We start from the raw sequence: 13,712 nt of genomic DNA, 5'->3' as shown, positions 1-13,712 counted from the left end.
AATATGCTTGTATATCTAGTTTCACTGAAATTAATTACCTTCTACATTAATGGCTACAAGATCAGGTCCCTAGTTTTGCCCTTCCCATTTGATGGAAAATGCACCAGCTAGTCTAAAAACACAAGACAACATTCTGAGCTGTTTAAAGGTTTACTGCAGCAAACTTGGCATTGTCAGTTGGTATTTATGTAACTGTATCCCACAGCTTCAATAGTCCAGCTGTATGAGTGCTTTAGGTATCACAGCACAGAGCAGGACAGCTGCTCACTTGATTGCAGTGGACTTTGAGCCAAAGCACAGTCTGAACAATTGCCAGTTTTTTTCTCCCCTTCTCCCTGCCGTTGTGTGTGCTGCTTGTTTTAGATTGTTAATGGGAATCTGTCCCTGCTTCAGATTTTCCCTTTGGAAGCAGCAATTTCTTCAGTATCCCTGAGTAGTAGGGACCAAACACCTGTCTGTTGTGATGAATTAAACTGCCAAACCTCTGGCCCACTTCCAGTAATTCTTCTTGAATAGGAGCAAGGCCTTGGGGTAGATTCTTAGCGTTCTGGCCACCAGGATACAAACAAAGCCTAAGAAAAGTTTGGATCCGTTGCTCTGTAGGAATTAAAACAGATTTAGAAAAAGACCTGATTCCTGTAACTTATTCATATTAGGGCTCCCTAGGTAGCTGAAAAATCACAAGGCAGATAGGATAATAAAGGGTGAAAGGACAGGAATAGAACTTTTCATAGAAACAAGTGGGTGGTGTTGTACAAAATCATTATACAGATGTTGTTGATATGCAATTAAGATATTCATTGTGACTGCAGTATTCATTTAATCACAATGGCATGTAAATGGCCTCTTGTATGCAATTTTACATGAGGTGTATCATTAATTCCACTATGTGATTTGATTATTATTTATTAAATTTGTACACCACCCTTAATCAAACATCACAAGGCCGTTCGACATAAAAATACAAAATGAGAACACAAAATACATAACAAGAATAAAAACACACCATTAAACCCCCTCCCACAAACACATTTAAAAGGCCATAGAATGTTCAATCAGCCAAAGGCCTAGTTATAGAAAAGCATTTTCAGCTGGCGCCTAAAGATAAGTAATGAAGATGCCAGGCAAGCTTCCCAAGGAATGGTGTTCCACAAACGGAGTCACCATAGAAAAGGCCCATTCTTGTGTTGCCACCCTCCAGGCCTCTCGTGGAGGAGGCACTCAAAAAAGGGCCTCAGGTTATCATTGCAGGGGTCAGGTTGCGGAGAGGGGTCTTTGAGATAATTGTGGTCCTGAGCCGTTTAAGATTTTATAGATCAAAACCAGCACTTCGAATTGGACCTGGAAACCAATTGGCAGACAGGGCTGTCTTGCCCATAGGCGCTAGGGGTGCGGGGCACCAAGCCGAGAGTTGAGTCTGGGGAAGAGTCCATCCATCGGTCGGAGCGCCGCGACGGGCTCTTCTGCTGCAGGCAGCTCTGCGCCGCGAGTTCAGGGGCAACTGAGCCAGCGAGATGCTGAGGCGGCCGACCACCTCTGCCCTCCTGCGCACCTGGGACTGGGCAATGGGGGGGTGCTGGGCAGATCTTTGCACCCCGGCGCTGCATATGCTTAAGACAGCCCTGCAGACAGTGCTGTCGGGTCAGGATTGGAGTTAAACTGCTCAGACTGCCCTGCCTGCTGAACAACCTGATCACCGAATTCTGCAACAGCTGAAGTTTCCAAACCATCTTCAGAGGCAGCCCAATGTATAATGCTTTGCAGTAATCTAACCTAGAGGTTACCGGAGCAACAGACTACAAAAGAGGCTATCTGTGTTCAGATAGGGGAGCAGCTGGGCTACCAGCCAAAGCTGATGGAAGGCACTTCACACCACCAAGGCCGCCTGAGCCTCAAGCAACAGCAATGGATCCAGAAGAACCACCAAGCTGTGAACCCACTCCTTCAGAGAGAGAGAGTAACCCCATCAAGCAGGCTACCAATCTAGGGAACCAGCCAATAATAGTGCCTTAATCTTATCTGGATTGAGCATCAGTTTATTGGCTCTCATCCAGTCCATTACTGAGACAACAGTCCAGCAAATCCACAGTGACACCTGCGGATGTAGAGAAGTAGAGCTGTGTGTCATCAGCACATTACTGACAACATACTCTAAAACTACAGATGACCCCACACAGCAATTTCATGTAAATGTTAAACAGCATGGGGAACATAATCAAACCCTAAGGAACCCCACAGTGAAGGCTCCATGGGGCTGAAGACCACTCCACAAGCATTACCCTCTGGAAACAACTAACCAAGTAAGACCAGAAACACAGCAAAGCAGTGCCACCCACCCCTATCTCAGACTGCCGTTTCAGAATAATACCAAGGTCAATAGCATCTCAAGGATAAGCAACATTTCCCTGTCTTTCACTTAACAGAGATCATCATACAGGGCGACCAAAGCTGTTTCTGTGCCAAAACTGGACCTAAACCTCAATTGAAATGGATCTAGAAAATCCGATTCCTCTGAAAGTGCCTGGATATGGCCTGCAACCACCCACTCAAAAACTCTGCTGAAGAAGGGGATATTGGCCAGTAATTAGATTTTCCAAATCCGGGGAAGGTTTCTTGAGGAGTAGCACTACTTCCTTCAAGCAGGCAGGGACCACCCCCTTTCACAAGGAGGCATTTATCACCTCCCAGACTAAGTCAACTGTCCCCCCTGCTAGTTTTTATCAGCCAAGAGGGGCAAGGGTTCAGAGTGCAACTGGCCACCCTGACCGATCCAAGCACCTTGTGCACATCCTCAAGTCTTAAGTGAAGCATCCAACATAACAAGACTAGCCAGTGCTCTGGAAAACTTTCATTTGCCACAGTTAAGGTCCCAGTGGATGCAAGCGATTTTATCCTCAAAATAATTTGCAAACAAGTCACAGCGAGCTACCATTGGTTTTTTCACCTTCTTTGGGGCAGACTGTAAAAGCCCTGTACTACCTAGAATAACTGCTGGACGGCACAATGAGAATGCAGTGGAGGCATGTAGTATATTATGATACTAATGTATATATTGTCACAGATGATTCCAGGGTAAAACACAACAATATATGAAATGCACTATAACAAAAAATTGCAGTTAAAATATGGAAATGCAATACACACTCAGCCTTTTCATACTCAAGTGTGATATTACATTAAAAATATGCAAAAACTCATGACTCACCAATTAGAATCCGTACTGCATTGTCCTTCTCTGCAAGACTCATGAGTTGGCCTTTAAGTGAAGCAGCCTTGTCAGTGCTGAGAACAGGATACCCCAACTGCAGGAGAATGCTATTAACTTCCTCATGCATTTGATTGCTGATATCCATTAAAACATCTTCTAACCTAAGCCACACAGAGATGGGGCCATGTTAATCTGACAGCTCTTTGAAATTGAACTTTATATATGCATGATAGCAGAGAAGTGATTAACCTGTTGTAATCCTATAGAATTAAGTCTTAAAAAACAAACCTTGCCTGCAGTAGGCAACTAGCCTGCAATATTTTTGAAGTAACCTCCTCTTACCCCTCCTTGACAGAGAAGCTATATGAGCAGTTGTACCCCTAGTTTGGCTTATACTGAACTCCTGTTCAGTCCTCTGCCTTTTTCTCTCTGCTATATTATAGTTACAACATACAATTTATTTATGCCTCAAGTGAAGTGGGTGTGCTTTCTCCATGAATAAGAATAGGAGACAACCTTCATCAAAAGGACTGACACAGGTTCTCACTACCAGTTCATAAATAGCATGAAGAGGCATTAGATTAACTCTGGATTTTCTAAGTGCCCACAAGCAGCCTACATGAGGCTTGGGTAAGTATCTCTCCTGCCTTCAACACCAATAATATAGAAACATTACCTTGCGTCAGGAAGTCCTTCCAGAAGGGCTTTTATTACCCGTTTTAGCCTATCTCCACATCCTGGTGAGCTGAACACTCCACTTCCACATGTACTGCTGCTCACTAGTAGGACTGCAGCAATAATGGCTAGTTGATTCACTTTCATCTGAAGGGCATCCAAGCGGGCTTTGTCCATCAACATAGTCTGCAAAGAAATAACAGTATAAACCATTGGGTTACTATGCAGATTTCTTTAGCACTTGAGATGCATCTTATGCTACTGGAGTAAAAGGAAATATGCCCAAGCTAAGCTGGTACATTCCCTGCTACTGAAGGCTGTGGGTTGTTGTGCGGGGAACGAACAGACAGAAAATGGGTCATTTCATTTCTGTGTTTTGCTGCCTAACTCGTAGCCAACTAGTGTGCCGCAATGTGGCCTTATAGTGTTATCTTAAGACCCCTGTTTCTGAAAATGAATTAGCATGGCTATTATTTCTGACTCATAAGGTGCCTTTTACCTCAGGATATTCTCTTCCAGGCTCCCAATGCAGCAAGTCCATGTATGCTTGGTTTAGCACAGCTGTGGGACTATGGACAGATAACACTTCTCTAGCAGCCGGAGAGGAGGGTGGAACAGATGATCCTTTGGTCTCAGAGGTGGATGAGGAGGGTAGCAGATCAGAAGTTGATATTTCAGCTGCTGCCTTGCGCAACCACTCAGTTGTGCAAGTGAGGCCACCTAAAGTGTAACATTAGAGAAATGGAGGTTTGGAGGAAAAAACAAGAAGTGTAGGCTGGTCCTTTCTCTTGTGTTTATTTGCACCTTACTGGCAACAAATAATCATTGCATTTTGCCTTTTTCTTAAATAACATGGTGCAAAAAAAAAAAAAAAAAAAACTAGTGAAAAGTTAAGAGTAAAACAGTTCTTAATGAGGGCACATTTATGGAAGCTAACAGGAAATTAAAACTGCAAAAAGGGGGGTGGTTAATCAAATATTGTCCCTTTTACTTATAGTAATCTTCAGGTATGACTTTGTGCTAGGTTTCATGACATTCATAACATTTGTTTTCATTAGGAGCACCCCAGGGGCTCACTTGCTTCTCCTTCCACCTTCTCTCACATAAATATTCTCTTCTCTCCAAAACTGAAGCGAGTGATGGGAGAGGTACTATTACCATTACATTACCTACATTTTTACTAACCAAAACTAGCACTAAAACAGTTTGCCAACCCACTTCTGACAATTCTGGTTTTTTATTATTTATTTTATAATTTTTTATACTGCTAAATAAAAAAGAGAATCTTCTCAAAACAGTGTTCATGAAATCAAAATTAAAAACATAATGAAAATACCAATGCAACACCAGTCATAATTACCATTAAAATTGATGGAGGATGCCCATCTCAGAAGAGGGGAAACCTTAAAACGTACAGTATCCCCTCAAACTCCATATCATAATTTGGCCAGCAGAGAATCTATGTGGTAACAGAAGTAGAGGAAAAGTTCTATCTTCCAGAAAAGTTTCAGGTATAAACTGGGATTTTAAAACTTAAACGTTTCCTCTTGTGCTTATGTGTACCTGTGTTTAAGAAGTGCCTTGGATGTGGTTGTGGCATGTGTTAACCCTCTGCTCTAGTCTGCACCAGAGACTATTTTACAATCATATTTGATACACACCTGGTAGCTTCTTCAGGAGCTCCTGGAATTTTTTCCTTTCATACTCAACAGAGTGCTCTTGGAGATGGGGTCGAAGGCTTTGTATGGTAAAATTTACCATATCCATTTTCATTAGGTTCAGAACTCTGAAGATCTCTCTACCGTAGGCAACAGGGACAAAGTAAACATTTAACTACCCAATCTAGGAAATCATACTAAAGAGCAAAAACCAAACCTGTTACCACTGATGGATGAGCTTCTTTAGACTACTATGGTGATCACAGAAATAGTGTAGCATAAACAGAAGCACAACTCAGGAAGAGGAAGATGCTATTCCCAGGTATACCAAAGCAAAATTTGATTAGACTTTTTTTTTTAATTACTCAATAGCTAAGGAGACATAGTGCTGTGCCACAGAGCAATTACATATTAAAAGCTTGTCTTAGAATTTAGATTTAGTTCTACCTTGCAGTAAAGGTTTGAAAGGCATGACCTTTTGGTCTTTATAATCTGTGATCCTCTGTCTTTTTGGTTATGTGCTATGTGCTATGTGCACTAGCAGCAGCAAGCATGACAATGAGGAGACTGTAGGTTTTCACTTTCTCTGTCAAATTAACTAGAGTTTCTTTATATCCACACTGGGGGAAAGGAGTGGGGGTTTTGGTTGGGGCAAACTATAGTTTGTTCAAACAAGTCAGGATCAGGTTGGTTTATGACTCTGGCTTGTTAACAAACTAACCAAATTTCTTTCATGGACAAGACAAGAAACACAGTTACAGTTGTGCCAAAGGAAGAGAGGGAAGTAAGGAATATGTGAGTCTCTGGCTTGCTGCTGCTTGTGTATACTACAATAAACTGTGCTTTATGGGTTACATCCTAACCTACTGTATGATATGTTTCAGTGATGAAGACAATGGTCTGAATATAAATATTTATTTACCCCTTAAGGAAAGCCAAATGATGAATTTAAAATCATTTATTTCCATCACACACACACACACACACACACACACCCCTATGAAATGATAGGTGATTTATAAAACTGATTTATAAGATCAAATCCCAAGGAGATCAAATAACAGATGTTGTACTCCCAGGGTAGCAAAATGATGCATCTTCCTTTAGGATAAATTCAGTAAAGGATATATTACTTTTAGAAAATTACCTTTGTCCAAGCCAATGGTGCCCACCTGAGCAAATGAACTGGGTCTGCCATGACTCGTAGTCTCTGTATCTCCTCATCTCTAACAGGTGCACAGAGCATTGCCATTGTACCTAAGATGTAAGCGGTGAGGTTGGGGATATCTAAAGCACCATGCTCAGCTTCCTGTTTTATCAGCTCCATGTCCAGAGTTTCTTCAATCTGACTTTGCAGACGATGTTGTCGAGGCAGGAGCAAGGACAGTAGGGTCTACATAAGAATAAAGTGTTGCCATTTTTAATAACCTTATTGATTTTCATTTGCTATGTTCAAAACCCTATAAGACTATAACCGAATACAGCCATACTTCTTGTTACGTTTGCTTCAGGTTGCGTGTTTTCAGGTTGCGTCCTGCGGCGACCCGGAAGTACCGGAAAGGGTTACTTCCAGGTTTCGCTGCTTGAGCATGCACAGACGCGCAAAATGACATCACGTGCATGCGCAGAAGTGGCAAATCGCGACCCGCGCACACGCGGGTTGTGTTCTGCTCATGTTGCAAATGGGGCTCCGGAACGGATCCCGTTCACAACCAGAGGTACCACTGTAAAGTAAAAAACAGAACAAGTCCATATATATTGATGTTATACAAATAAGTATACCAAGTTTTCTCATGTCATATGTATATCACAAAAATAGCATAATAAATGTGCAAAAGTATCTACAACATATGTTTCATTATTAGTGGTCAATGTATGAGTTCTTGGTTTATGAATTGGTTTAAACAATTAGGAAGAAGAAGAAAAGAGGAAGCTGGGGAGTGGTGGGTGGGGTGGGGTTGGGTGGTTATGCTTCTATTATCCTACTTAGCGTGTGCGAGGGGTTGTGTCAGCGTTACTTGTATGGGTTCTTTTACTATTCACATGCTGTATTTCCTTGGTGGTGAGAGAGGTTGGGTATGGCTTAGGGTGTGGTTGGTTGTCTTTGGTTGGCTGTAGTGAGAATTGTTTTTGTGTGTGAGTGGGGGGTGTGTATTTTTGAATCAGGTTAGTCAGATTGATTTGTACGCTGTCGGGGGATTCGTGTTGTTGTCTTCTTGGGCTGTGTGTGTGATAAAGGGGAACCAAACCAGGGTGAAGGTGTCTTCTTCTATTTGTCCCTGTGTCAGTTTCAGTTTATTGGTTAGTTTTTCTAATAAGGTTGTTTCCCATACTATTTGATACCATTGGTCCATGCTTACTCCTGATAGGTCTCTCCAGTGTCTGGCTATGATGTTTCTCGCTGCTGAGAGTAGGTGGGTTATGAGCTAGAACAAGTCCCTATATAAAATAAAACCCGTTCTGGATACAACAACACATTCAGCTCAGACAAACTTATACTGAATGCATAAATAAATCTTATAGCTTCTCAAACGGAAAGTTAAGGTGGAAGCATACATAGTAAAAAATCAAAAGAATTTTAAACCTTGCAATTGTCCAATAAAATAGAATACAGTTTGGAAACCAAGCCCATTGTCCTCTCCCTTGCAACAAGAAAAATGTTTTTCTACAAGCAAATGTTCAAACTGATTGCAAACCTGAAGTTTGAGAACATACACAATTGGGAACAGTTACACAGCTATAGCAACTACATAGCTTAATCGCTAATCACAGCTTGAAGTGTGCATGGGTAGGAATAGTGAGTGGTTTCACAATTTTCCAGACTACCTTGCTTTTGCACATGGCTAACCAGAGACAATAATTATGAATGGTTGGCTGTACTTTTGCTATGGGCGCAAGTGTGAATAACACGGCAGAAAAATATGGAGGGCGGGGGGGAACCCAACTCATGTTTGTCAGCCTGATTGCACATAACTGTGTGACAAATATTAGCAAGTGGGATGTCAGGAAAAATATTTGCCTACTATAGGCAAATGACAGTCTATAAATCTTAAAGTCTTAAATTCTCAAGCAATATTAGGGCTGCTATATGTCCCGGACATTACCAGAATTTCAAAGGTGGAATTGACATCCGGGGGTGGGGCGGTCTTCCTTTAAAAAGCTCAATACCTTTCATAGTGTCTTGGTTTTTACTTTTTGAAATATGGCAACCCTAAGCAACATTACTTACTGGTTTTGGAAATCTCACTTTTTCTTCTTTACATATGACCACATATATTGTTAACGTAACAATTTATTTATCACAAAGGTCAAGCTGTGTATGCTATAAATAATGAAGTCTCAAACATACACAAACATCTCACCTCTTTGATTTCTTGAAGTAGCTTGATAGCATGGGAATAGTCTGGTGGCGTTTTGGAGAGCTGTTCTCTCAGAATGTCCCAAAAAGCTTTATGCAATGTCTCTTTCACTCTGCTTTCCAAACTGTGAGTCAAAAACAGTTGCTATTAACATATTTCCACTTACATTTGATATGAATGATCCATAGTGAAGCCTTGGATATTTGTTTTTTGAATCAGGGACCCATGACAGTTAAAGTTCAGTCGCGGATGACTCTAGGGTTGTGGCGCTCATCTCGCTTTACTGGCCGAGGGAGCCGGCGTACAGCTTCTGGGTCATGCGGCCAGCATGACTAAGCTGCTTCTGGCGAACCAGAGCAGTGCACAGAAATGCCGTTTACTTTCCCACCGGAGCGGTACCTATTTATCTAGTTGCACTTTGTGCTTTCGAACTGCTAGGTTGGCAGGAGCAGGGACTGAGCAACGGGAGCTCACCCCGTCACGGGGATTTGAACCGCCGACCTTCTGATCGGCAAGCCCTAGGCTCAGTGGTTTAACCCACAGCGCCACCCGCTCACTCACTCTCAATTGAGCATTAAATAGGACATCTTGGACGGAGATCACCTTGGGGAAGACATGTAAGAAAATGTGTATGTACAAACACAATACACCATTTTTTAAAAAGCTTGTGAAAAATCAATAAATAAGTTTTTTTTAATTAAAAAAGATTACACAATTAATCTTTCTTAATTTTTCAAATCCGCATCCTTTTACCAACAATATCCTTCTAGATTTAACAGGAAACTAAAATAAAACCAGGAAAATAACCAGGAAAAGAAAACCTACCTGTTTGGTAAGAAATTCACCTCTTGCAATTTGAAGTCATGGTTTACTACAATTTCATGTGCTATGGTCATTTTCGAGACGTCATTGGCTGTTTCCATGAGTTCTGACACAGAAAGAATTTGGGGAGGACTGGCTGCATAAAAATAAAACAGAACGGCACTTCATTTACCCATCAAAGGGGGAAAGAATATTTATATAGGAAAGGAAAATGCAACTATTTATTTTAGAGTAGACCAATGTAAAAAGACATGCACTATTTGTAACCCACCAAGGCAATATCAACCATGTATTTTTGATACATACTGTTTTTGCAGTCCTAGGCAAATTATAAAAACAGGGTTGTCTATATATTACTTGGTAGCTCATAAGTTGGAAAGGCCTGAATTAAATCACCCAATTTACTATGAATGTTCTTAAAAACAGAAAAGGGGGGGGGGTCCCCAGCATCACTTGCAAAATCATGAAACTTGCAAAAAGGAATGTGCCATTCCCAACTGGATATCATAAATACATTTGCTTGACAGTTGCTGCCACTTACGAATACTTGTCTGGATGTACCAATAGTATGGGACCAGCACCAAGGCTTAGTAGTGGAGCAAAGCTGAGCATAAAGAAGATTCCACATTCAATTCCTAGTGCCTTCATTGAAAAAGAAATTCATGTAGCATGACTGCGAAACACCCGCGTCAGAGAACTCTGAAGCCAGTCAGAGCAGCAAGTACTGAGCTAGATGAAACAGTGAGTCAGCTCATTATAATGCAACTTGTTCAAATGTCAAATCCCCAATATATTAAATTTGTATTCCAACCTTAATTTGAAGATCACAGGGTACTTTACTATTTAAAAACACAAAAAGTACATAACATGGTAACAAACAAAAACAATACCCCCACTCAGTCTGGATAGAAAATTTATATAAAGCAACTCCCTCTCTTCAACTCTCAAGTCTGTTCTGATGCTGCCCTGGGTACCCAGGTGGCCACAGCTGGGTGAGACCAACTCTACCCTGCTCACCCACGCAAGTCTCAGTAATACAGACCAGATGAGCCTCCTCATCCACAGTCAGATCATGGATGAGAGAGATCTTATTCAGAGCCAACCTGGCATGCAGCAGCAGCAGTCCCAAAGACTGTCTGATACGACAAGTGCAATTCCCCAATTATATTATCTCACTTGATAATAATGTGAAAAATAATGACAATAACATATTAAGCTTTGTTGTTTTGCAATTTAAATTCAAATTATTTTTCAGCATATTATTTTTTGAATGTGTGAAAAATAAACAAGACACTGCTTCACATTTGCCTCAAACTCTTTGTTAATCCCCTTTTGTATACAGGCATCCCTCCACTTATGCATGTTCTACTTGCGTGTGACATGTATATGCACAGCACTGGGAAATAATTAAATAATTCAATTCATACCTGGAAATGGCAGGAGAGAGCTGGAAAGTCCTTGTGGCTCGCAAGGAGACCCTCCCCAGAGCCCAAAAAGGATGTTATTGAGGGCAGAGGAAGCACTGAAGAGCCTGGAAGCGCAGCAGGGATGTGCAGGCTAGAGCAGCAGTAGCCACTTTCCTACACGTCCTCCAGCCTCCTGCTGGTCCCAGACCTTCAGTTCTAGTTGTGGGTATTTTTTGATACGGTATTTTTGGTATGGATGAAGAGTAGCAGAGAGCATTTAAAGGGCGTTTAGAGAGTGCTCCACACTTTATGTGATTTCACTCATGTGCTTGGGGCCCCAGAATGTAACCACCATGTAAGTGGGGAGTTGCCTGTAATTTATCTTGAGCTGGCAATTTTGCTCTAAATATAAATGACACATATTTTTTTCTAGGAATCATAATTGGACATACAAGGTGGGGTGTCAGGTGGGCAGAGGCTAGGCATGTCTCCGCCATGGCTGTCTTCATGGTCCCTTACTTTTCTAGGATTACAGTCTATGTTCTGAGAGTCACTGCTGTCACTTGAGGTGGTTTTAGGATTAGGCATCTTGTTCCTAGTAGAAAACATAGTAGTAACAAAATGTTGAGATGAACTATCAGATCAACTTCTAAATGCTGTGAGATATCAGTTTTAATGCACCCAGGTTTGGCAAATGGCTATTGAAAATGTACTCCTTCCTATAACAAGTGGTCACCATTAACTCAATATATCTTGGCAGTTAATTTTATTATTTGTACCACAAATATGTAGCCGTCTCCTTTTTAGCCTGTCCCTGTGCTCCACTCCTTCATGTGTACCATTTAAGTTGCTTTGAGATGCTTTTGTAAAGCAACTGATAAGCTTCATAAATAAAGCATTTAGCATGTCTGCCTGGAAAACTGAGTTTTGTTCACCAGTGGAATCTAGACACATGCAAAAAATATTGTGAAAATGTTTTTTAAAAAATGTTTTCAAAAATATATTGCATTTGCCATATCTCACCTTCACCATCTAATGTCACATTTGTATAATGCACTTTACAACACACTTAAAATGTTTTATTTGCAGCTGTATAGTTGAGTCCACCATTACTTGCCTACTTGCCACTCCCTTTAGTTTTTATTTTATTTTACAAAGCTGTACATACACATGTATGGGAGGGGGATGTAAACAGTGGGACCAAAGGCCACGAAATGCAAGGAGTGTCATACTTTGCTTCCCCACAACCTGTTTAATTCCTTCTGATTTGATTGCACAAAGTTCATGGAATACCATATATGACTTTTGTTTGTTTACCAAGCATTCATTCGGATTTGTATGTAGAGATGTTACATTGTTAAGAAATATCCCACTTTCACACACATTTTCCTGATAGTTTCCTTATCTCAAAAAATTTCATTGTGGGGAGGTTTGTTGTGGTATGCAATTGGATCCCACCTGCAAAACAGCAATTGTCTAGAAGTAGCCATAACAGACCGACCCTTGCAGTTTGTCTCCTTCTGATTTTTTTAAGGCATCTACGAGCACTTCCAAACTGCCACTGTTTTAGAGTGGGATTCAATCATACAGTAAACTTCCAAATGACCTGTGAAGTGTTCTTCTTGCTGTTTGCTGAGAGATTTGTTGAGATCAGCTATTCAATAAACGAAAGGGAACCCTTAACCCTAACTAGCCCTTCTTGTGCCCCAAAACTATTTTATATTCGCAGTAGTTACAAGGAGAGGTTATTTTTAGCTGTCCCTATTTCATCTACAGATAGGTAGCCGTGTTGGTCTGCCATAGTCAAAATAAAAAAAATTCCTTCCAGTAGCACCTTTAAGACCAACTAAGTTAGTTCTTGGTATGAGCTTTCGTGTGCAAGCACACTTCTTCAGATACCATCTTCTTCAGATACCACCTTCTTCAGATATCTGAAGAAGTGTGCTTGCACACGAAAGCTCATACCAAGAACTAACTTAGTTGGTCTTAAAGGTGCTACTGGAAGGAATTTTTTTTATTTTGCCTATTTCATCTGTAAGCCGCCTTGAGCCCCTCTCAGGGGAGAAAGGCGGCGCATAAACACTAAAATTATTTAATAATAATAATAATTCGCTGGCCCATATAAATTTTCATAAGCGGGAATTGGGAGGGAAGCCGCAACGCGGGCGGCGAGCGTCTCCCTCCGTCTCCGCCCGGCGTCTGCGTGCCGAGTGAGGGGGACAAGCAAGCTCGCAGGAGCGTCAGGGGCGAAGGGCGAGCGGCCAAGGGCTGGGCGCTCCCTCACCTTCCCCGGGGAGGTGACGGGAAAGACGAGGCAGGGCAGGTGACCGGGCGGCGGTGGCAAAGGGAGAGAGGGCAGCACGGCCGGTGTTCTCTGGCCGCCTCCAAACAGCCGCCGCTGCCGCTTCTAGGGAGCCCGTTGGTGTTACCGTCCCTTCCTCCTCCTCCGGCAGATTCAAACTGGATGGAACCAAACACCTGCCGGCAGCGGGGTGGGATGGGGCAAGGTGTCGCGCCCCACAAAACCAAGAGAGGGCGCAAATGAGGAAAAGCCCGAGGTCTTCCTGTAAAGCAAAGTGTCTTT

At 41.9% G+C, this 13,712-nt stretch overlaps 1 protein-coding gene across 1 annotated transcript; it reads right to left on the bottom strand.

The window, feature by feature from the left end:
- Positions 1-131: 131 nt before the first annotated feature.
- On the bottom strand, positions 132-13,559 carry LOC308479399 (T-complex protein 11 homolog). Its single transcript, XM_081010088.1, has 10 exons — positions 13,413-13,559; positions 11,581-11,723; positions 9,726-9,858; positions 8,904-9,024; positions 6,714-6,934; positions 5,545-5,681; positions 4,383-4,603; positions 3,885-4,069; positions 3,206-3,369; positions 132-597 (listed from the first exon to the last, which is right to left on the bottom strand). Exons 2-10 carry the CDS (start codon positions 11,714-11,716, stop codon positions 368-370), a joined length of 1,548 nt encoding a protein of 515 aa, XP_080866214.1. The 5' UTR covers positions 11,717-11,723; positions 13,413-13,559; the 3' UTR covers positions 132-367.
- Positions 13,560-13,712: the final 153 nt, after the last annotated feature.

This window comes from Podarcis pityusensis, assembly GCF_964106645.2.
Source record: "Podarcis pityusensis genome assembly, chromosome: 6".
Lineage (NCBI taxonomy): Eukaryota > Metazoa > Chordata > Lepidosauria > Squamata > Lacertidae > Podarcis > Podarcis pityusensis.
This window is presented reverse-complemented; position numbering and strand designations above follow the sequence as displayed.

Coding starts and splice junctions, on each gene's coding strand:
- LOC308479399 (XM_081010088.1), bottom strand. CDS start 11,716: ATGCCTAATCCTAAAACCACCTCAAGTGACAGCAGTGACTCTCAGAAC. Junction 6,935..8,903: donor TACTTCAAGAAATCAAAGAG/GTGAGATGTTTG, acceptor ATTCTTATGTAG/ACCCTACTGTCCTTGCTCCT. Junction 4,070..4,382: donor CTGGAAGAGAATATCCTGAG/GTAAAAGGCACC, acceptor ATTTCTTTGCAG/ACTATGTTGATGGACAAAGC.